The sequence below is a fragment of the Physeter macrocephalus genome, chromosome 20, assembly GCF_002837175.3.
Source record: "Physeter macrocephalus isolate SW-GA chromosome 20, ASM283717v5, whole genome shotgun sequence".
NCBI classification, from domain to species: Eukaryota; Metazoa; Chordata; class Mammalia; order Artiodactyla; family Physeteridae; genus Physeter; species Physeter macrocephalus.
Genome location: NC_041233.1, coordinates 99,495,368 through 99,518,602, shown reverse-complemented (window position 1 = coordinate 99,518,602; position 23,235 = coordinate 99,495,368). Strand labels below are relative to the sequence as shown.

General features: G+C 38.8%; 1 protein-coding gene across 12 annotated transcripts in view; it reads left to right on the top strand.

Annotated features, from left to right (window-relative positions):
* DLC1 (DLC1 Rho GTPase activating protein) overlaps positions 1–23,235 on the top strand; it is a 415,897-nt gene that overhangs the window by 235,049 nt on the left and 157,613 nt on the right. Inside the window, exon 6 of one of the 12 annotated variants that reach the window (XM_055081337.1) lies at positions 3,952–5,365. The exons of the other annotated variants lie outside the window; for them this stretch is intronic. Within the exon in view, the coding sequence (XP_054937312.1) occupies positions 3,952–3,989 (38 nt within the window). The 3' untranslated portion in view covers positions 3,990–5,365. Of the gene's footprint in view, positions 1–3,951; positions 5,366–23,235 lie in introns of those variants that run through there. 12 annotated transcript variants of the gene reach the window in all.

Below are 23,235 nucleotides of genomic sequence, written 5' to 3'. Positions count from 1 at the left end.
ATTGACTAGAGCATCAGCCAAGCTCTACCAAGTCAAGTTACTGGATTACACAGGAAGCGAGAAGCATCTAGACAGCCACGAAGGCAGCTCGAGAGCTGCGCGAGGGTGTCGTGGGCTCATTTGTAAGCCTTTCCAGATGTGGCCGCCGCGCGGGCCTGGCGGCCGGCCAGGCGGCCGCCTGCAGTCGGCGCTCCCTGGGCAGCTGCGCGAGCCCGGCCGCAATGCCGGGCTCCTGAGGGCGCGGGGCTCGCGCGCGGCTCGCTCGCCCCCGGGCCCGGCGCGCACGCAGCCCGGCCGCCTGGCACGGCGACAGCCCGCAGCCGGGGAGGGACCTCCGCAGGAGCGGCCCCGAGGGATGGTCGCTGCGCCAAAGCTGCGCTGAAGTCCTCTGCAGCTGCGGTGGATGGGGGACCCCGAGGCCAACGTGATGGCGCGGCCCCTGAGAGCCCCTCTCCGGAGGTCCTTCAGTGATCACATCCGAGACTCCACGGCCAGAGCCCTGGATGTCATTTGGAAAAACACCCGAGACAGACGGCTGGCAGGTGAGGGGTGAAGGGCGGAGGGTGAGGACGAGAGGTTTGAAAAGCAAAACAATGAAATACACAGGCACAGTTATTAACTCGGATAATTCATGATCTCATCAGCTGGATAAAGTTCATCACTGTCATGGCAATGATTTCAATCTCCCTTGTTCTGGGGTTTAACGTTTCTGGAGTGGGTTTGTTTTTGTTTTTGTTTTTGTTTTTTAACTCCAATGCCTCTCTGATTTCTGGTCTTGTTATTTCTAGATAAGGTTTTATGAGAGGTTTTGTGGGGTGTGTGGTTTTTTTTTTTTAACCTTGAAAAGAAAAGCAAGGTCCTTTGAAATGTCAGGAAATCAGTGGTGATGAACAACACCAGGCAAAAGCACCGAGGTCTGTTCGGCTGGTGAGGGTCGGCTGTGGAGCTCGTCTGGCGGAGGTGGCCTGGCGCGAGCAGGAGAGGGGCCTGGGAGGCTGAGTGGCAGGGAAGTAATGTGCCCTGCCTGGTGAAAGCCTGCTGGTATTTCCTCTGGCAGCCCGGGACTGCTCTGAGGTCCAAGAGGGTGTCAGGTATGCTAGAGGCAGGCGTTTGAAATATAATAAAACATAAATACAGTGTGCAGTTCAAACGTTCTAGGGCTCATGTGACAGCCACCAAGTGGCAGACTGTTTGAAAGGGTACATTAAGGAGAAGGGAACTTCTTCTTGATTCTTCTTGATTAAAAGAATAGCATCTCGCAACAACAAAAAAAAACCTCTCTGAATCCAGGGAAGGTATCCCAGTAGTGTTTAATGGCTCCTTCTTGTTTGCTAAGTCTGTATACTTATGTCATTTGCATAGATGGGTCAAAGATTGTGTTTTCTTAACCTTCTTAGTTAATCCAGTTGTTTTTCCATATATTGAATGAAGTTCTGAATGGTTAAAAATATTAGATGTGGCCTCCAAGTGTCAGTCCAGATTTCTGTACTGTGTGTTCTTGATAAAAGGCCATTTGACTTTGACCTAATTGTCCTGACATGACTTGAAGAGGTGAAAGTTAAGGTTTGTGATTGTGATAAAGCAGATTAGGAAGATAACATATCTTTGTAGGCTATAAATTTGTCCCAAATGCTCATGAATATCTTTCTCTTTCTTAAACTAAACCCTATTGCCCAGGACTCGGAGACAGTAAACAATGTCAAGTCTACCATAAAGTAGGGGAGAGAGTAAAATATTTTAAAGTTAATCATTTTATTATGGCTTTAGAGTAAAATGTGATACCTTAAAGAAATCCAACTTTACAATAAGTGCGTTTTAAGGTAGATTTAAATGATAGCAATTTCCAGTTGGCCAGAGGAAGTTTAAGACATAAGATATGAGAGTATAAAATTCATGACTGTAATTGGTTGAGGCTTGGACAAAAAATAAAAATTGTTGCTTCACTGTTGTTTTTCTTGACAAATCCATCGTCCCAAATGGAAAGATTCCACAAATAATGCCTTATTAAAGATAACACAAAAATATCTTATTGTAGCTTGGTGTTTCAATTTGAGACTAAGGTTGATTCAGTCTTGCTTCCCAGACCTCCTCTTAAATTTTCATAAATGAAGAGCTTTTGACAGCTGTTGACCTCTTTAAAAAAAAAAAAAAGATACTATCCCTGGAAAGTTGCTGTCTCTACCTAGTCAGTTATCTGTTATATATTAAGGGTCTGTTTGGAGTCCAAAATATAGCATGGAATGAAGACCACATAGAGAAAAATAGTTACTTTTTACATGTGATGAAAAATTAAACATTTCCCCAGCTCTAACAGCAAGTAGGACTTTTGCTTCAGGTCCACTGAAGGAAGAAATTCTTTGTATTTTCAGGTTTCTCTAAGACAAATGTGACTTCTTTGGTGATTCACACAGTAGAATATCCAGACATAATACTTAAAAAGAAAGGACTTTGGCTACCACAACTGCCTCTGATTACTGGGGACTTGGACTCTTTCTGTCTTCTCTCTTATCCTTGGCTCATAGCTCAATCAAGTGGAGACCCATCTGGTGCACATCCAGACCTCAAGACCACTTACTTCTATCCTTTCCCTCAAACTTCTCTGCACCCCACCCTCTCACTGGCCAAAGGCTAAGTATTAGCTGTTAATTATCCACAAAAAGCCACTTCTCTAAACATCAGATCCAGTCTTTATTTTACATCACACCACTTTGCCCTCTCTTGCAGAATGGAGAGAAGTAGAAAGTCCAAACCTCCTGCTGCTCTTATGTTGGGAAATTAATGAGATGACAGGTAAAACATGTTTAGAAGCGTCTGGAGGGAAATACTTCTGTTATTAGTACCTGGAATGTTATTTCCATGATGATTGTTACCTTGATGACTTTCACCAGGTTTCTCAAAAACTAACCTGAGATTTCAGTTTCTTTCAGAGGTTTTACCTGACCGGACTGTTTGGCCACGGGACAAAGCTTTGTTTCCTTGTTAGGTATTTTCTCTCTCAATCAATTTAGCTCTCTATTTTTCTCTGTCTCTCTCTCTTTCATACACACACACACACACACACACACACACACACACACACCCTACATAACTTAGAAGTTCCCAGTTCTTCTACCCCAAATGGTGTTATGTACGCAAACCATCATTTACCTCTGCTTGCCTTAAACTTCCTTATGTATAAAACAAGGATTCTGTCTGTTATTTTTAAGGATCCACAGCCTTATATAAACAAAATACAGAACTGCTGCTAGGGAAAGGCCTTCTAGTCATGAGCAGTGATGGAACAGACGGTCTTAATTGCATCTTCCTTTATATGTAATTGTTATGCTCTGCCCACCCACAGCCCACAGGGGTTCTCTTACTCCTGTTCCCTCTACAACCATTATTCCTAAAGCATAGGATGGCACTGTGTTTTCCGAGAATAAGAACTTTGAGGTTAACAGTGGGTGACAGATGGGGCCAACAACCATCCTCTGGGCAAATTGTGCGTCTTTCTTACATGTCCGCTGTGTCCTTGCCGCTCCTTCCCTTGGGCACAAGGACATCTTGGCTCCAGGGAGTATTTTATTCCTGAAAACCTGTCACCCCTTAATCCTTTCATATAGGACTTCTTCACCTTTTTTGTGCCAATGGATCTCTTTAGCATTCTGGTGAAGCATATGAACCACTTCTCAGAAAAGTATTTTTCATATATAAATAAAATATATAGAATTATAGCAGAAACCAATTAGAACGAAATATAGTGATCAAGGTGTTCAAACCAAAATTTTCTGATATGGCAATATAAGATGAATGAATTCTGTAACAGGATAATGTGTTCAAAATATAGGGAAGTAACTGTCAATTTGATGTTTTTTAAAGAAACCAGTGTGCCGATTGTTACTGCAGCTATAATTAATAGCATTAAACTGAACAGTCATCTTTGATTCGTCTCCTTGTCACCAACCATTATAGAGAGGAAATCCTTGGGAACAACATCCATATCTAGGTGACCAACATGCAGATCTTCAGCTTTCCTGTTTAGTGGCTGAATGGGGCCTGCAGCATCCCATGAACATCTGTGGAGAGAAAAACTGCAATCATGTATGTTCTGGAATGGGTTTGACAACCACCATAACTGTGGAGGAGAGATGAATGTAAATGAGATTTTGTGATATCTGCAACAACTGTAATGTGATTTGGAAAAGTCGAATTTCTATTGGTGACAAAGTCACAGGACAGCTAGTAGTACCATTGTGTGTGCAGGGATGGCAGTTTGTCAACATTCATAATTGGAAGAAATGCTTCCTTTCAATTAAAGTTTAGTGACAATAAAAATGTAATTTTTCCTCCTCCAAGTTCATGGACACCTTGAAATCTATCCATAGACCCTAAATTAAAAATCCCTGCTTAATACTTACTGTGGCTTTCAAATACTTATAGTCAAAAATTCTTATAGCCTGAGATGCTGGACTGTCATACATGAGATGGCTGGAATTCTTTGATGTATATTTGACAAAGCTCCACAAACAGGTTTGGACTGGCGCACCAATAAGACTGCCTCCAAGGAAAAAGAAAAGAAACTAAAATTCAGATGAGAAAGACAGAGAGAGACTGAAAGTACGGCAAAAGCCAGAAGACGCATGTAGCTTTCATCAAGTTGGAAAGTGGAATGAATAAATAAACCAAAAAGAAATTAAATATTAGTTCTTATTTAAAAACATCTAATAAGGTAAGAACAACTTCTATAGTGTTGTTTTTTAAAACACTGATTTTTAAAAAAGTATTCAGTCTATTCTCTCTATTAGGGAAACATAAGGAGAAAAAATCTAAACACCCCAACATGTTATGAACGCATGTCACTAGTTCCATTGCTAAACATTGAAGAGAAGGAGGAGAAACTGAATTGCCTATGAAGAAGTTAGGAAAATTTAGACCAGTCTCAATCCAGATGAGAGTCAATGGACATAAAATAAATACTTCAAGTATATATGTTAGATTGGACCCTCCTCCCACCCCTGCTCCCAGGGGTATTTTGTTGGATGTTCAGCATCGTCTGTCTTTTGTGAAATAGATTTTTACGTTTCAGCTGACCAGGTCTCCAATTCACCAGCAAAAAGAATGCTTAACATACTGTGCAGTATATTGGCTCCGAATTCAGTAGGGCATCAAGAATTCTGGCCCATTTCCCATGACAGGCAACCACAAACACTGACTCCTGTGAACTGTTTTCTGCTCATTGGTTCACCATGAAAAGCAAGTAAGGGCAAATAGAATGCCTTTTAACCAAGAGTGATGTATGCCTCAAAATATGCAGGCTCCTCCAGTAAACAAAGACTTCTCTAGAAGAATGCAACACGATAGAACATTTCGAAGGGCCTGAGAGACAACCATTAATGATGCTTCATGAGACACGGTCACATTTCTGGAGGGTGGATATGAGCATGTATTAAATTAGATGTGACTGTTTCAATAAAAAGAGAAGCATGTTGATGTTGAGGCCAGCTTTGATGAGAGAAAATATACTATAGTGGCTGAGAGAGCTGGCTGTGACATCAGACTGCCTGGGTTTGAATCCTGGTTCTTGTACTGGGTAACTTTGGGCAAGTCTGTTCCTCACCAATATAAAAAGGATGAAAATAGTACCTGTGTCATGAAATTATTTTAAGGATCATATGAGCTACTATGCAAAGTGCTCAGAAAAGTCATTGGCGTAAGTAAACCCTCCATCAGTTTTGGTTGGAATAACTTCCCTTTTCCTTATGCCCTGCTTGCAAGGAAGCTTCACCACTATAGTGTGACACTCCTATAATTTGTCTAAGCCTTTTGGGCAAAAGTAGTTCAACAAGTCCAAAAAAATGAAAAGAAAAGGTAACATTTCAATGGAAATGGGATTTACTTCTGTACCTGAGGAGCAAAGCAAAGAAGAATCTAATGAAGGTGGCTTTTGTGCAGACCGTGTTGAAATCCAAAATGAAGTGACTAGAGAATAACTGTTTTCGCACACTGATGAGGGAATCAGTCCTTGCATATGACTTTGTCAGGCTAGGTGTACAATATCTGAGAGCCTTCCCAAGCGAGTTGGAACCTGCTTTGAAAATTGCTCTGTAGATATAGGCAAACATGGGAAAGAGCAGCTGTACCAGAGGTGAGATTTCAAGCACGTGGCCCAGCTCTGGGGTGGGAAAAAGTGTGTTCAACATCAAGGCTGCCACTTGAAGGGACATTTCGCATGCCTCTGTTTCTGGAGCAAAACTTCTGTCACTTTCTTCATTTAAAATAGTGTGTAGGAACAGTCTGCATAGTTTGCCAAAGGTCATTATAATTACACAAATGGGATGTGTCCAAAGTCAAAGGCTTAATAGGAGGGATATATGAGTCACAGGTCTGCCTAAGCATCAGAAGCTATATCATGAAGCCAAAACTGGATTAAAAAGAACATCCCACTGGAAGGTCTCCATTCCAGAGAAATGATCAAGGAGTAGATTGAAGTTAAGCTTGCCATTGTATGTGTTTTTCCATTTCTGGTTCCCATCAGTTAATAATAATCTGCCATTCTTGAAGAAAGAGGATGTGCTGTCCAGAAGGCATGTGTTGGAGCCGTTTATTTGTGATGATGATGGGGTTGCATTGATCCTCCTGTGCTCTTCCCACATTGCTTGTGAACAACCACTGATATTTTTGAAGCATTTGGTTGGAATTATTGATGAAGACCTAACCATGGAAGAAAACCAAAGTTACACATCCCTTTAATAATCAGACTCACAACTCTAGTGCTACTGTTGTTTTCTCAGGCACAGCCAAAGACTAAGCAGCTAATACAAACTAAATTATTTTTGTAATATGAACTAAACGTGACACCCAGCCATAGGTGGTTATTATCATTGGATGCATTCTTTATGACAAATAATATCATAACAATAATTAAGTTGTCATTTGATTGCCTACTAAGTGCCAGAATCTGTGCTGAGAGCTCTAAAGGCATTTTCCCATTTAATCTTCAAAATAATCCTGAGAGGTATAGACTACTATTTTTATCCCCATTTAAGCTAGGGTATTTTTTGACAATACCTTAAAAATCCATTAGTGGGTGTCCGTGGACAAAACTCAGTAACATCCAAATCTGCCCATAATTACTAATTAATCTCACAAATATTTATTGAGAACCTATCGTACACAAAACACTGTGCTAGGCACCAAAGGACAAACAAGACAGACACAGTCCTTAACTGCCAGCCATGAAGATGACGTCTGAATTCTACCTTTGAATTTAAGAGGGGCCCAGCTTGGGCAATGTGAACTCCATGTTATTAAGGAAGAACTATATACTGTCTCTTGGACACTGAGGGGAGTGTGAAGCTCATCACTGATTTGATCTTTAAACCAGTGACTCTCGGGGAGGATGAGAAAAGACACACTTGGAAGGGGCAGTGATGGAAAGAGCACTTGTAGCTTTTAAAAATATACACGATTGATTTATTGTTTTCATAGTGCAAACTGCATCTCACAAAATGCTGAAGATAGAGAAATCATGGGTGGGTGGGAGGGACGGGACATGAGCATAAAGGTTGAGAAACACGTTTAAACTGCTCTGCGCATCCCTGTGGGCCCAGCTCCTCTCATGAGCAGAGTAATCTGTAAACATAAATCAATAAATCAGACCATCGGTGGGTGCCCCCATGGAGCCAGGGAGACCCTCTCTGCAAAGAAGGATCAGACAAATGAGCGCATTTTTCCTAAAGAACTGGCCATTCTCTTTATGGGACAAAAACTTGTTGCTTCCAAAGTGCTATGAGGTCATATCTTTAATCATTTTTTTAAGATGAGATACTGACCCTTTTACAGAGCTGAAGTGTACTAAAGTTTAAAATATGTGACTATCTAAAACAGGGTGCTTTTTTGGACTGATTCAGAAATCAGAATGAACTAAAGTTGGAGATTGTGCTTTAAATAGTTTAGTTTATTGACAAGATAGGTTTCAGATCTCAATATACATGGGCTATAGACCTGAAATAGATTGTCCTAAGTCTTTTGTTATTTCACAGAATTTCTTATGGAACCATTCTGGAAGTAAGGACATCTTTTCTGCCCATAATAACTTTGAGAGATATTCCTATTTTGGATTTTTTTTAAAAAAGAAAAATAATGATAGATGAGTTATTAAAACTATGACATAATTATTACACCATTATGCCATATTTTTAAAATATGGCATAATTATTATATTCTTAAATGTTTACCAGTCACCAAGGTTCTGTCACACTCTGAGCAGAAAAATACTTGAGTTAATAGAATTTGAGGATTAAGTATTCAATCATAGTGAAGCAATTCTATATTTTCATATATATAAAATGATCTCAAAAAATTCTAGTTCATTTCAGATCAGTGACATTCTAGATTGCTTTCAGTAGTTTGAAAATCAATTATCTACTGAATGCAAAGGTTAATTAAATCAATGAGAAAATCACCAAAGAAGATATGAATTTGTATTAGTACTTCTTTTATCGGCTTCCACATTTTAATTAAAGCATGTTTTGAATACTGACAGTATGTTCGTGTATCATGGCCTTGTTTTTCTTAGAAGTGACTTCACTAATATATTCCAAAGAATCTAGTTAATTGTGGCATCTTACTGTTCCCAGGTAGAGAGGCCAAAGGATGAAAGAAAGCAGGAAAGTTTTTAAGGTTGAACATTTCATTTTCAAATAAGGGTCCTTAGAAACAGAGAAAACGTGAGACGTGGCTCAGACACTGTACAATCAAGAAGGCAGACAGCATCCACTGAAGCAAAGAGTAACAGAGGGTTTTTATATTGGATGGGCATAACCTTGTACTAACTACAAATTAGCTAATATTGATTGTGCACTGAGTATAATGCTATGTGGTAGAAAAGATAGAGAAAAATTAAAAACTGTCTCTGAACTTCAGTAGTCTAGAGTCTATTTGGCAGGAAAAAAGTAACCTACAGAGAAAACTAGCCTCTAAGGCATGGTGTGACAGATACCCTAAGGTACTTGCTGACCCAATCAGTGTCTGTCCCCCCTCCTTCCTTCCCTCCTTTATTCTTCCCTCCCTTCCTCTTTACCTTTCTCCCTCCCTCCCTCCCTCCCTCCTCCCCCTCCCTCCTCCCCCTCCCTCTCTTGTCTCTTCAGCAGGAACTGACTGCTGACCCAAGTTCATTATAACAAAGGATATCCACACTATTTCATCATTACTGGTTTTTCTGTACTTTGATAGTCATGCTCATTTGTATCCCAATGAACATTATTTATAAGTGAAAATTTCCTTGACATAACTAACTTTTCAAGTTATAATTATCACTTTCTCATTATTGCATACGGAAATGAAAACATTTGAATCATTGCAGAGAAGATCCTCTGTGTCACTATGAGGATGTGACGGTAATAGGGTGTGTGTGTGTGTGTGTGTGTGTGTGTGTGTGTGTGTGCGTGTGTATGGTGGTAAATACAGGGACAACATATTTATATACTTGTTTTCTTTTAGAACAACATTATTTATAAGTGAAAATTTCCTTGACATAACTAACTTTTCAAGTTATAATTATCACTTTCTCATTATTGCATACGGAAATGAAAACATTTGAATCATTGCAGAGAAGATCCTCTGTGTCACTATGAGGATGTGACGGTAATAGGGTGTGTGTGTGTGTGTGTGTGTGTGTGTGTGTGTGTGTGTGTGTGTGTACGCCAGGAGGGTGGTAAATACAGGGACTACATATTGAAATTTTTTTTCACATTAGCGTTGGTATGTTCAGCCAGGTAAGTTATTTGGATGTTTCTCAATATTTGAAAAAATTCTCACACTAGTTAACTGGACTGATTTCACCTGGTTGCTTCCTCCAGTGAATAAAAATAAAAGCATAAAGTACTCCACCATGATTTTACTCCAGTATAGGCTGGGAAGCGGTAAGGTTTGCCTTTTTTTGAGACAGTTATTGACCCACATCTTGCATTCAGTATAACACAGATGTGTTCCAGGTCGAAAGTTCAATAAGCGCTTGAGAGTGGCAGCCAGGAAATGGAGAGAGCAGAAGGTCATTTTTATGACTTGCTGAGATACTGACCCAGTCTCCTCATGATTTGACAGTAAAAATATCTTCGGGTTGAGCTCAGTATCCTGACAGAGGGGTGTCAAGTTTTGATCCTCTCCTGCAGGAATCACCAGTCAGTAAACTATTTCAGTCAAGAACTGAAACACTATTAATAAAAAACAAACTAACAACTTCTAGACAATGGAAATCACCAGGACATAGCAAAAAAAACCATGGCATATTATTGCTTGCTGAAAATCTCGCTCTTGGTGATCTCTGAACATCCTAACACCGCAAATCACTTTTCTCTCTCTTCCCTCTCTGTCTCTTTAGAGGATTTATTATTAATATGAACACATCTAGGCAGTTGTACATGCGCGCGCACACACACACACACACACACACACACACACACACACACACACACACACACACACCCTCAGGATCTGAACATCCTAACACCGCAAATCACTTTTCTCTCTCTTCCCTCTCTGTCTCTTTAGAGGATTTATTATTAATATGAACACATCTAGGCAGTTGTACGCGCGCGCGCACACACACACACACACACACACACACACACACACACACACACACACACACACACACACACACACCCTCAGGAAGCCATGACTTCAGGGAACCTCTCTTCATAAAAGATTAAGGATTCCTGATTTACAGGATGCTGATGTAAAAGTCACAATGTAGCATCTGGTTGTTGACAACTTGGAGTGGGGGCAGGGGTTCAGCTCGTTTAATGATGTCTAGACTTTGTTTTATCTTTCAGATTTTTTGTGACATATTTAGTTTTTCGCAGACAACCCTCAAATCACTGACTCAGCATTCAGTGTGGTTCCGTTTATCATGAGCCATCATCTCTAATCTGGTTTTGAATAGCAGGATGTTGTAGGTCCAGATTGAAGTGTGACCTCTGAATGTTTTCCATTCATGCTTGATTACTATATCCTAGAGGTCTAGACAGTGTTATTGGTTTCTCACCAACATAAACATCTGGCAAAAAAAAGAGAGAACTAAACCAGATGAGTAAGGACATTCCTAATATACCTTTACAATATGCTATATTTAAAGTAAAACTTTTGAAAACGAACCCCATCTCAGGTTGAAAAGGATGCCATCAAATGTATTGCTTTTCAACTCAGATAAGGCAGACTTTGGACTATAATTTTTCACTGATGGAAACAAGTTAGAACATGTAACTTTCAGACGGCAATAGAAACATCTTTCCTTTGTGCTATTACAAGAAGCTAGAATTTCATTTAGTAAATTCCAGCCAAATGAAATTAGCACGTGCATGTTGACTCCTGTGTAGCTCCTGAGTGGACAAATGAGATGACAGACCAATGGGGGTGAGAAGGGAGTGACGGGACCAAACCCAGAGCAATGTGGGCATGAGTATGATACCGGGCCTCTCAAGTCTTATTTTATGTGGGTAGATTTTCGTATTCTAAGAGTTATTGATTTTTTGGAACTATGCAGAGGGCCTATTTAAGAGCCAGAACCCAACAGAGTAGAATATTGTGCTACTGGGTTATAGGGAAAGACTGAAGCCCTTTCTTTTATGCTGGGGCTATAGACCACATGCAACCAAACACCAACAAAACTTGCCTGCAGCCAGGAGCACCAGGGTGGAAAATGTAGAGGGGTGACAAGACAACCCAAAGTGTTTGCCTTGTGTCCTTTGTATGCAGATGGCACCGATAACAATACTATGAGAACAACACTGGAAATGTTACACATAGGATATTGTAAATTTATAAAATGTACATTCAGTAATGAATTCCAACTTATGTACAACATCTTGTGCATAATGTTGATTCTTTCTTCTTTTTTGGCTAGGGTAAGAACAGAGAAAGGTTTCCTTCAGTGATACATATAAATTGATGACTTAAAACCCAGGCTGTGTTTCCAGCCAAAGCTCTTTGGCACAGGATAATCATTGCACAACTGAAGGTAAACATGGAGGGTAAACCTCAGAAAAATGATTTCAAAGCAGAGCCTGAAAAACTATCGTAAATACCCTTTTGCCCCATTTAAGACAATAACAACAGTCTGTGACTGGCCGCTCTGCTCACACCCCAAGGATTAGCTGGCATATCAGAGCCAAGTGTTAATAAGCTGGGAAAGGGGAAAACATAAACATTTAATTTTTTTAAAAAAAAGAAAGAAAGGAAAATAAGAAAATGGAGTCTGGGAAGGGCCTTAACGGGGAGGTGAGGGTAAACCCCCGCCCGCTGATGCCACCAGGATGGATGGGTCGAAACAGCTCACCCACCTTCTCAGCCACCGCCACACACATTCCGAGTTCCCATTCTTGTGAGGTCAGTTCGCAGAAAATGTTTTGATTTCTGTGACCCTGAGCATGACTCCCAGTTTGCCCGTGAAGTATTCCCGGAGTGAACCTTCGTGGCCTTCCGTGCTCATTAATCCCACCACCGACCCACACAGACCCGGACTCCAGCTGATTTTGTGACTGTCTGCTCTTTTTCTTTACCCAATTTGCACTGAAAGTGAGCTACTGAGTTGAATCAGCTCAGAATGCATAACCTGTCCTGTGTGTGCCTGCTTTCCTGCCCTTGTTCCATATTCTTCTCCCTACTCAGACTTATAGTATTTTAACTGATTAATAAAACACCATGACGTGAGCTATCCACTTGTCTCTACAGAAAAGTGCATGCTTCTGAATCACAATAACTTATGTAACGTCTCTCCTTTTAAAAGGAGTCTAGGAAAATGACATTTTGCAACTTTTATTACAGTGGAAAAAAGCTGACCCAAATCTTGGACCAGCTGAGCTCAAAGGGTCAAAAGCCAAGTGCTTTTATTAACTTTTTAAGAGCAGGTAATCCTTGCTCACTTTGAAGACTGAAGCATGTACTAATTGCTTTTGTAAAATGAAGGTGAGGTTGCTTTAGCTAATGGTCCATGCAGTCCTCCCCTGGGACATTTGATCACAGTGTCTCATGTGGCTTTAAGTTGCTGTTTTCATAACATACTCGTTTTTTTGATCAGAAAGAGTTCAGGTAACATTTGAAATCAGTACCTTTGCTTTCTAAAAATCTTTTGTCCAAAAACATCTTTAGATATGTTATCAATTAACTAATAGCAAGATTATCATTATTAAGTATTTTAGACATACAAGAAACCCACGTATCAACCACTAACTTAAGTAATAAAACATTAAAGCTACTGTTTTAACATTTTAAATTTAAAATTACTGCATGCCCCTCCTGGATTCCATTCCCTCCCTCCACTTCCTTCCCAACTCCCCCTGAAATTCCAATCCTGAATTTAGGATTTAATCATTCCCATGCTGGTTTTGTACTCTTATTACGTATGTAAGTAACCCAAAACAATAGTAATTATTGTTTTGCACATTTAGAAGTTTTAAGTGGGACCATACTGCAAATATCCTTCTGCAGCGCATTTTGCTCAGAATTATATTTTTGATTATATTTTTTATCAATTAAATTTTTATTGAAATATAGTTGACGTACAATATTATATACAGGTGTGCAATGTAGTGATTCAAAATTTTTAAAGGTTATACTTCATTTATAGTTATTATAAAATGGTGTCTATATTCCCTGTGTTGTACCGTATTTCCTTGTAGCTTATTTTATACTTAATAGTTTGTATGTCTTGATCCCCCGCCTCTGTATTGCCTCTCTCCCCATCCACTCCCCCCTGGTAACCACTAGTTTGTTCTCTATATCTGTGAGTCTGTTTCTTTTTTGTTATATTCACTAGTTTGTTATGTTTTTTTTTTTGATTCCACATATAAGTGATATCATACAGTATTTGTCATTCTCTGTCTGACTTATTTCACTTAGCATAATACCCTCCAAGTCCATCCATGTTGTTGCAAATGGCAAAATTTTATTCTTATGGCTGAGTAGCATTCTACTGTATATATATATACCACAGCTGCTTTATCCGTTCATTTGTTGATGGACACTTAGGTTGCTTTCACATCTTGACAATTGTAAGTAATGCTGCTATGAACACTGGGGTGCATATATCTTTTTTAATTACTGGTTTTGTTTTTTCTGGATATATACTCAGGAGTGGAATTGTTGGGTCATATGTTATTTCCATTTTCAGTTTTTTATTTTTGTTTTTTAATTTTTGGCTGCACTGGGTCTTCGTTGCTGCGCGCCGGCTTTCTCTAGTTGCAGCGAGCGGGGGCTACTCTGTTTTGCGGTGCTCGGGCTTCTTATTGCGGTGGCTTCTCTTGTTGCAGAGCACGGGCTCTAGGCGCACGGCCTTCAGTAGTTGTGGCACGTGAGCTCAGTAGTTGTGGCTCACAGGCTCTAGAGCGCACGCTCGGTAGCTGTGGCACGTGGGTTTAGTTGCTCCACGGCATGTGGGATCTTCCTGGATCAGGGCTTGAACCTGCATTGGCAAGCAGATTCTTAACCACTGCGCCACCAGGGAAGTCCCCTATTTTCAGTTTTTTGAGAACTCTCCATGCTGTTTTCCACAGTGGCTGCATCAATTTACATTCCCACCAACACTGTATATAGGGGTTTCCTTTTCTCCACATCGTTGCCAACATTTGTTTTTTATGTTCTTTTTGATGATAGTCATTCCGAAGGTGTAAGGTGATACCTTGTGGTTTTGATTTGCATTTCCCTGATGACTAGCAATGTTGAACATCTTTTCATGTGCCTCTTGGCCATCTACATTTCCTCTTTGGCAACATGTCTATTCAGGTCTTCTGCCCATTTTTTAATCAGGTTGCTTGGTTTTGTTTTTGTATTGATGTTGAGTTGTATGAGCTGTTTATATATGTTGAGTGTTAACCCCTTATCAGTCATATCATTTGCAAATATTTTCTCCCTTTCATTATGTTGTCTTTTTGTTTTGTTGATGGTTTCCTTTGCTATGCAAAAGCTTTTAAGTTTAATTAGGTCCCATTTGTTTATTTTTGCTTTTATTTCCTTTGCTTTTGGAGACAGATCAAAAAAATATTGCCAAGATTTATGGCAAACAGTGTTCTGCCTATGTTTTCCTCTGAATTATATTATTCATGTTGAAACATAAAGGTCATTTATTCTTACTACTATTATATGAATGTGCCGTAATTTACTTATTCATCCTCCTGTTGGAAGGCATTTAGGTGGTTTCCAGTTATGCACTATTACAAGCACTTGCTATTAGGAATGAATACTATTGTTTATACCTCTGTGTACATATGTATAGAAGTTTCTCTATGACAGAGTAATTCATCTAAGGATGGAATTTCATAGTAAGATATGCACATCTCATGTGGCCAAACTGTTCAACATGTATTACACACCCACCAATAGTATATAAGAATACCCAATATAGAAGAGAATTTTTCAAGTACTATAAAAGTCATAAAATATTTACTTAAAAAAAAACACAAATGTAAATAGTATAGATATTAACAAAGTCAACTTTTATATATATATATAAATATGCATATATAGATACATATAAATATATGTATCCATATATATACATGGTCATATACATATATAAATTTGTATATCATATATAAGTACATCATGAAGAGTTTTTAAATTATTAATAGAATTAAGCAAAGACTAGATAAATAAGGGTTGGAATGAAGCTTGTAAATAATAAATGATATTTCATTTTAGCATTGTTTTTTGAGCTAAGTGTAATTAAGTATCTGTTTAAAGGTGACAATAAATGTCAAGTTCATTTATGCCTGTTCTGGGCCTGTATTTGGGTACAGATGCAGCTTAGGTAGGTGATGAGGATAAAAAATAGAAGGAGAGTCTGTCTGAGAATTAGAGGAAGCAAAAAAATAAATGTGATTCAGAAATAATATTCTCACAATAACCTATATTAAGAAATGCTTATAAGAGCACCCAACGGAATACCTCCTCTTCACCAAAAAAAAAAGAATCCCATGAAGACCAAGGGTTCTGTGGAATTAAGTGGGAAAACCTGGCATAGGGGAAAAACTATTTAAATGTCACTGAAAAGCAAGTCTTTCCTCAAACAGTGGATAATTATCCTCAAGTGGAGGAAGCATTAATTTGCAAAATTAAGTTTTGATTTTATTTTTTCATTCTTCTCTGTTAAATGAGTAAAGTAGCAATACTTTATTTCTAAGATAGGCAAAGCATCATGCTTTAGAATGATACGCATGTTAAAAATCGGTGTCTCTCCCTCGACATTTTCTCAGAAACACATAACTAAAGAGGGTTATTCACTTTTAAAGTTGGGACTGCTGAGTAAGGGCATGATGACCTCTGTGCATGCATTTATCCATCCACCTAGCAATCTTTCTTCTTATCGTATCGACAAGTTGGGAGCAGTGCACTGCATGGTGTTGTGAAGATCTCAAATGTCATTGTGAAAATAGGCTCTTCAAAGTTGCCTGACAATATTGGTGAATTTACAGCTTTCTTAGTTAAATGATCTCTTTTCACGTTACTAAGTTGACCACAAGTCATTTCTTTGAGAACATGAAATGCAGATGGAAACAAGCCATGCTTTGTAAAATATGTGTTGATGTTCTTCATAATCACGATTATCGATGTTCCTCCTTAATTAATGACTTTTATCATTTCTCATGGAATATGTTCCCCTCAAGCAATTCTGTAAATTCTTTTTGTTCTTTTCTTCAAAATATAAACTCCATCTCTTCTTTGAAGTCTCCTAATTGCAGTTAGAACATCTCTCTAATAACCATCATTTTTATACTAAATTTACTTATTCAGTGACAATCACCATCAAAATTATTATATTTTTAGCACACATGGCATACTTGACATTTAGAACTAATACTCTCTCCCACAACAGTAGCACCCATACCCCAAAAGAAGGGTCATGGAAGAAATTGTAGCTAAGATTTTTAAGCTTTTCTTTTAAAACTCAGAAAGAAGGTAAGACTGAAGTTTTTTCCTCAACTTCCTGATATTTAATTTTAGCTGGGCCCCTGACATGCAGTGCAGGGCTCTGCTCAGAGCTTCTCTTGCATTGTTATTTAATGCTTACATAAGACGATGAAGTAGATTCTGAAGTAGATTTATTAGCCCTGTTTTTATCCTTGTTTTACAAATGAGGAAACATGTCCAGAGAGGTTAAGTAACTTGCCAAAAATCATGTAACATGTCCAAAATCGACAAGTTCTTCACTTTCTCATAAAACTTGTCTATTCATCTCAGTTCATCGGTAACTTCTCTCTTCCTTCGTACCTCAAGTTCCTTCCATCCGCCAATCACGTCAGCTCTCCTGCAAAATGCATGTGGAATCCGACCACCATCCTCAGTGCTACCGCCCTGGGTCAAGCCGCCATCATCTCCAACCTGTATTCTTACCATCGCCTCTTAACTGGCCTCCCTACTTGTACCCCTGCCCCCCTCTAGTAAGGTATTCCAAACGTGGCAGCCTGAGGGATGTTTTTAAATATAAATTATGTCTTGTGACTCCTCAGCTCAAAACCTTCCAGTATCTTTCCCTCACACTTAGAATAAAATCCATCCTGTGGCCAAGAAGTCTTTACCTGACCTGGGGCCTGCCTACCTCTCCTACGTCACCTTCTTATATTCTTCCCCCAGTTCACTCCTTTCCATGCACTCTGACCTCTGCTTTTCCTTGGCAGTTGCTGTTCCCTCATTTGGAAAAACTCTTTTTTCAGATAGTCACATGGCTCTCTCCCTCACTGCATTCAGTTCTCTTATAAATGGTACCTCGACTGAGAGGCCATTCTGGCTCATTCTATTAAAATCACATTCTCCTATCAACCAACTGCAATCCATTTATCCCAGTATGTTGTATGTGTGTTTATTGTCTCTCTTTCTCTCCTTCTAGAATCTACATTCTTCTTTGAAGTCAAAACCAAATGCACATACACATATTGCCAAATGCAGAAATGCATATATGAATATAGTATATCAAAATATACAAGTACATTTTGTATAGGACCAACTAAAAGAAAAAATAAGTATCAGGAAGCTGAGGCAAAACGTCTACCTCACATTCTTTCTGAATCAACCAAACACTCAAAAGCTATTTGAATCAGTACCCTCCCCCTTGTACATCACATATATTGTTTTTTTGTGAATTATTTTCGGATTATATTCTTGCCTCTATGTTGATAATTCCTAAAGCTCAAAGTACCATATATATAAATGATATGATAGTTACACTTGTATCCATCCAACATCAGTTGAGTCTTTCTCCTTTATCTATCTATCTATCTGTCTATCTATCGATCTACACATCTAGCTAGCTAGCTAGCTAGCCAGCTTTATCTGTCCTGTCCTCACCTTTAAACTCTAATCCTCTATCTCCAACTGTCTACTGGACATGTCCAGTAAATGTTGGAGGTCTTGCAACATCAGATTAAACTCAACAACTGCAAGGTTAACCTCATAGCCTTCTATAGGTTTCCTCCCCCACCCTTCATCCCTCATACCACATCAGTGACCAAATCCTGTCAAATCTGCCTTCTGTGTATCTCAGTGTCTGCCCCTTCCTTTCTAGTTCCACATCTACCATGAGGGCACAGACTGCCATTGTTTTTACATAGATAAAGTCTAACAGATCTTCTAAGCTTGTCCCTATGACTCCAGCATCTACCACTCCAATCCATCTTGCATGACACTGCCATCTTCACTTTGTTACTGTTTTTGCTCAGAAACCTTGTGTCATGCAATTTTCAGACTCATAACCAAAACACCTCTATGCGTTTGTGAAGGTCCTCTGTTATCTAGCCAAACTCTCTTTAGTCATCCTTTTCTCCTTATGTTCCACTAAAGCACTGTGTTCATTTCTCCTCCAACAAACGGAGCAGGATCCCCTAATCCAAGTCATCTCCACCTTTCAATTCTCTTGCTTTTATAACATTTAGAACAATGTCAGCCTTTACTGATGTTCATTTTATTTGCAGTCTTGTAACACAGAATTTTTAAGTGTCTCTAATTAATTATATACTTCTTTTTATTTATTTCATCTCTTTGTTTCTATTTCATATGTTAGTCTTCTCCACCCAGCTAAATGGGAATCTACTTGAACAGAAAAAAACATCTCTGGTGCTTGTATATAGAGCTGGTATGCACCCACATAGCATACCAGTACTTTTTTTTCAGGCAGCATACACACACACACACACACACACACACACACACACACACACACACACACACACACCAGTTCAAATAAGTCAACATCCCCATCACTTAATTAGAAGAAACAAGTTTACGTGCCAATTCAAGTAGGGCAGGTGGGAAAAAAACAAAGGAAATATGATGGGTTTGGAGAGTTGTAAAATATTTTAAGATTGTAGTATCTTTATTTTTAAAATAATGGTAATAATAAAAAGCACTGATTGCCTACACCCCACAGTCCGAGGCAGATGTACATGAGGCTAATGACCTTCAGAGTCCCTCACTTGCCCACATCCCTCTGAGGCCGTAAGGGAATCCTAGCACTGTGTTTAAATGTTTTGGTAAATTTGTTAAATTAAGATATTTCTAACTTCACTCAACTCGGATCATTACAGTTCATTATGATTCACGACACTGGATTGTCTGTGGGCATTTGGCGTTCATAATTTCTTGTATTGGATAGTATTGGGGTGGCCACGATCTTTCTTTATAGTCGTAAATTTCATGCCAAGTACCACTGGTGTGACCGAGTGGGCATTTTGTAATTATAATTTTTAATCTTTTTTATTTTGTCATTGTTTCCCTAGTTGCAAAATGAAACTGAGTGTTCTAAAGTCTAGCTCTAGACAGTCTCCTGCCCATCGGAGAAATCACAGGAATGAAATATCAGAAGAGAGAGAAACCAGTTTTCATTGAGGACCTACTGTAGCTCGGTAGTTTACATGGGACGTGCATCTCTCTGAGTGCTGCTACAGCCATTTAAGGCAGATAGCCTTTCCTCATTGACGAGTGAGGAAACTCAAGCCCAAACTGTTAAGCAACTTGTCAAAAGTCACATAAGTAGTAAGAGTTTAAATATGGATGTGAGCTCAATTCTCTTGAATCCCAAGTCCATGATGTTCCTATAACCTTATAGGAATGAAACAAAACTCAGGAAGCAGATATTATAAATAAATGGGGACATATGTGGGTAACCATTTTTAGAAACTAACAAAAGTCGAAATTGCTTCCTCTTTACATATTTTTTCCATAGCATAGTTTTGTAAACCAAAAGTAAAAATGTTATTTCTTTCCTTACTTCTGGTTATCCTCTTGACCTGTTATTTCAAGAGATCCAGAGTAAAGCTACAGTTTTTTTTCTCTGTGAAGTCAAGGATTTATAATTTGTCAGTCCCCAGAGAAAAATGTGAAGGAGTAGTAGTTGAAAGATCTGAACAGTTTGGAGTGTGACACTTAGACTATTTATCTTCAGGTACTGGAATGTTGTGTTTCTATCACCCTTGCACTTGTGATTTGCTGGGGCGATTCAAGTTGAGATAGCAACCTCTCTAAAAGCAGTCTAAGTGAATTGAAACTTGCTGTGTTTCAGTGATTACTTAATTGTGGCTCCTTGGCATTTAACATCCTTAGAGAAGTCTGTTGTTGGTACTTACATATATTTTGTTTCAAGCTGACATTTCAGTATTTCCCTCTTACACTGTCTTAGACACTTTGGTAGCTAGAAAACAGCTTTGCCATTGCTATGGTAAAATGCATACAGAGCATGCTACTCACCAAGCACATTATAAGAATCAGAGAAAGAGAGAGATTGCTATTAAATTCCCATGCATTCAAACAAGGACAGCTGGTTAGGATTAAGAGAACATTCTACCTTCAGCGTACAGCTTTCCCACAGCTACTATTCCTCTTTTAAAAATTTTTCTGTAGCTGACATAAACAAAGTCAGCATCATATCCTGTATGCAGTTAACATGTTTGATATAATCAGGATATCCCCCTAAAAAACTTTTAATGCTGAATTCAGCAAACAATTTCTTATTCATGAATCTGCATTTTAACCAGAGCATCCATTCACACGATGACTAAAACATATAGATTATCACACAAGATCATCTATCCCTACCAATAGCTGTAGTGCTATTCACTTGCTCAATGGGCATGTCAGACTTTTGGCTTTTCTTTTTTAAGATAAGCATTTGCATTCTTGGGAACTGCCTGTGAAGATTAGATAGAAAATTCTCTTCAGAGAACTTGGTCTTGCAACACAAGTCATGACCACTATGGACAACCATCCTGATTGCAGTGCTGCAGAAAGAAGTTCAGGGGAGAACTTGGTCCCTGATAATACCTTCCAATACAAACAAGACAGTGCACAGACTGCAGGTAATAGAAGGGTCAGAGCCTGCCAAATGTGTTTAAAGACTATCCTTCATTCTGCCTGTTAATCAATATGTTACTGGTTTTTATTCCAAGTCATCTATGGCCGTCTCCAAGGAGGCTGCCCTTGCCTGTTGACTAGTTAAACTATTTTAGAAATCTGTGACCAAAACAGCTGTTGTTCTTGCAATAACAATCTAAGTAAGACCTTGTTTGAGTTCTCAGGAATTTTGAAAACTTGAGTTATGTAGTAATAAATACATGTGATCACTACAAACCTCCTTTAGGACATTTTTTTTCCATCTGTTCAATCAAACATGATTAGTCAAGAGGTCTGATTTGTATTCCCCACTCTGGGACTGTACCAGCTCTGTGAGACTTGAGCAAGTCGTTAACCTATATAATCCTTATGTTCTTCATCTGTAGAGATGGGGTTCAATTACGTTTTTGCCAAATGTCCTTCAAATCCAAATATGCTATGTGCCTAAGCATTTGTTCATCGTGATGCTGTGTTGTGGTGAAAAGTAGAGCATAGGCCCTACTCTCAAGACAGGTACATTAGACATTAAACAACAAAAAAGGCAATATTCTTTTATTTAACAAATATTAATAACTTCCTGTAGGTTAGGCATTCTGCCATGTGCTGCAGAGACGACTTTGGACGACATTAATGCCCAGCGCTGTGGGCATTACAAGGAAGGCGTCCCTGAAGTCATCTGGAAAGTGATCATGACTGACAGGATGGGACTAGGCTAGTAAATTCAGGCAAAAGTGGGCAAGATGCAGGAAGAGGAGGAAACATTGTGAACCCTGGCAAAGGGCACAGAGACAGTGAAAACAATAGCCTGGTTAGTTCAGGAAACCTGGGGTAAACTCACTTGGCTACAGTGGAAGGCTGTTCATTTACTCTTTGCTCTTTCATTTATGTATTCAAAAACTATTTGCTGAACACTTATCAAGTCACTGTATATTGGGATACAAAGATGGACAGGACTTATCTCTGCCTTTAATATGATTAATGGTGCTATTTATTGAACTTTTTATGGCACGTACTACTGTAGGCTTTTCATACATTTATCACTAATTTTCACAAAAATACAATAAGTTAAGTATCACTTTCCCCATTCTATAATACATAAATCGACACTCAGCGATATTCTAAACTCCTTCCAGAAGGCTGTAACTCCTTTAAGATCATATAGTAAGTGAGAGAGTCAGGATCTGAATCCAGATCATCTGTCTCCAGGGTCTGTGCCCTTAACCAGCACTATTCTGCCTTCTAAGTATTTGTTAAATGAACTCTAAATATTTTGTTAAATGCAAAGTGACTTTTAGTCATGTCACAACCCCAGGATGTGAAATCACAGAAAGACATATGTATTATATTCAGAACTTCCATCTATGAGTAAGTCAGATTTTTAACCATAGTTTGGTCTTTTTCTAATCAGTTTCTCCAGTGATATTTGACAGTTGGGAGTGTGGGTGGGTTAGGAGATAGGGAATGAAATTTTGTTCCATTTTATTTCCATATCATCTGAAAGACAAGCCCATGTAGCATAGCTTCATTTACTATACAACTGTGAAAAGTATATAAGGTGTCAATTATCCATTAATTCAATATACTAATCAAAAGCGGAAAGAAATTTAAGATATAGGTTATTGTTTTCTTTTCCATCTGCATTCTAATAAGTCTTCCCTTGTTCTTCAACTGCCTAGAAAATGTGGAGACTATACATAAAACACGGAAATCTGGATGCTCATCCCAGCAGGCTGCAACTGGAACCACAAAAAAAAAAAAAAAAAAAAAAAAAAAAAAGCGGAAAGAAATTTAAGATATAGGTTATTGTTTTCTTTTCCATCTGCATTCTAATAAGTCTTCCCTTGTTCTTCAACTGCCTAGAAAATGTGGAGACTATACATA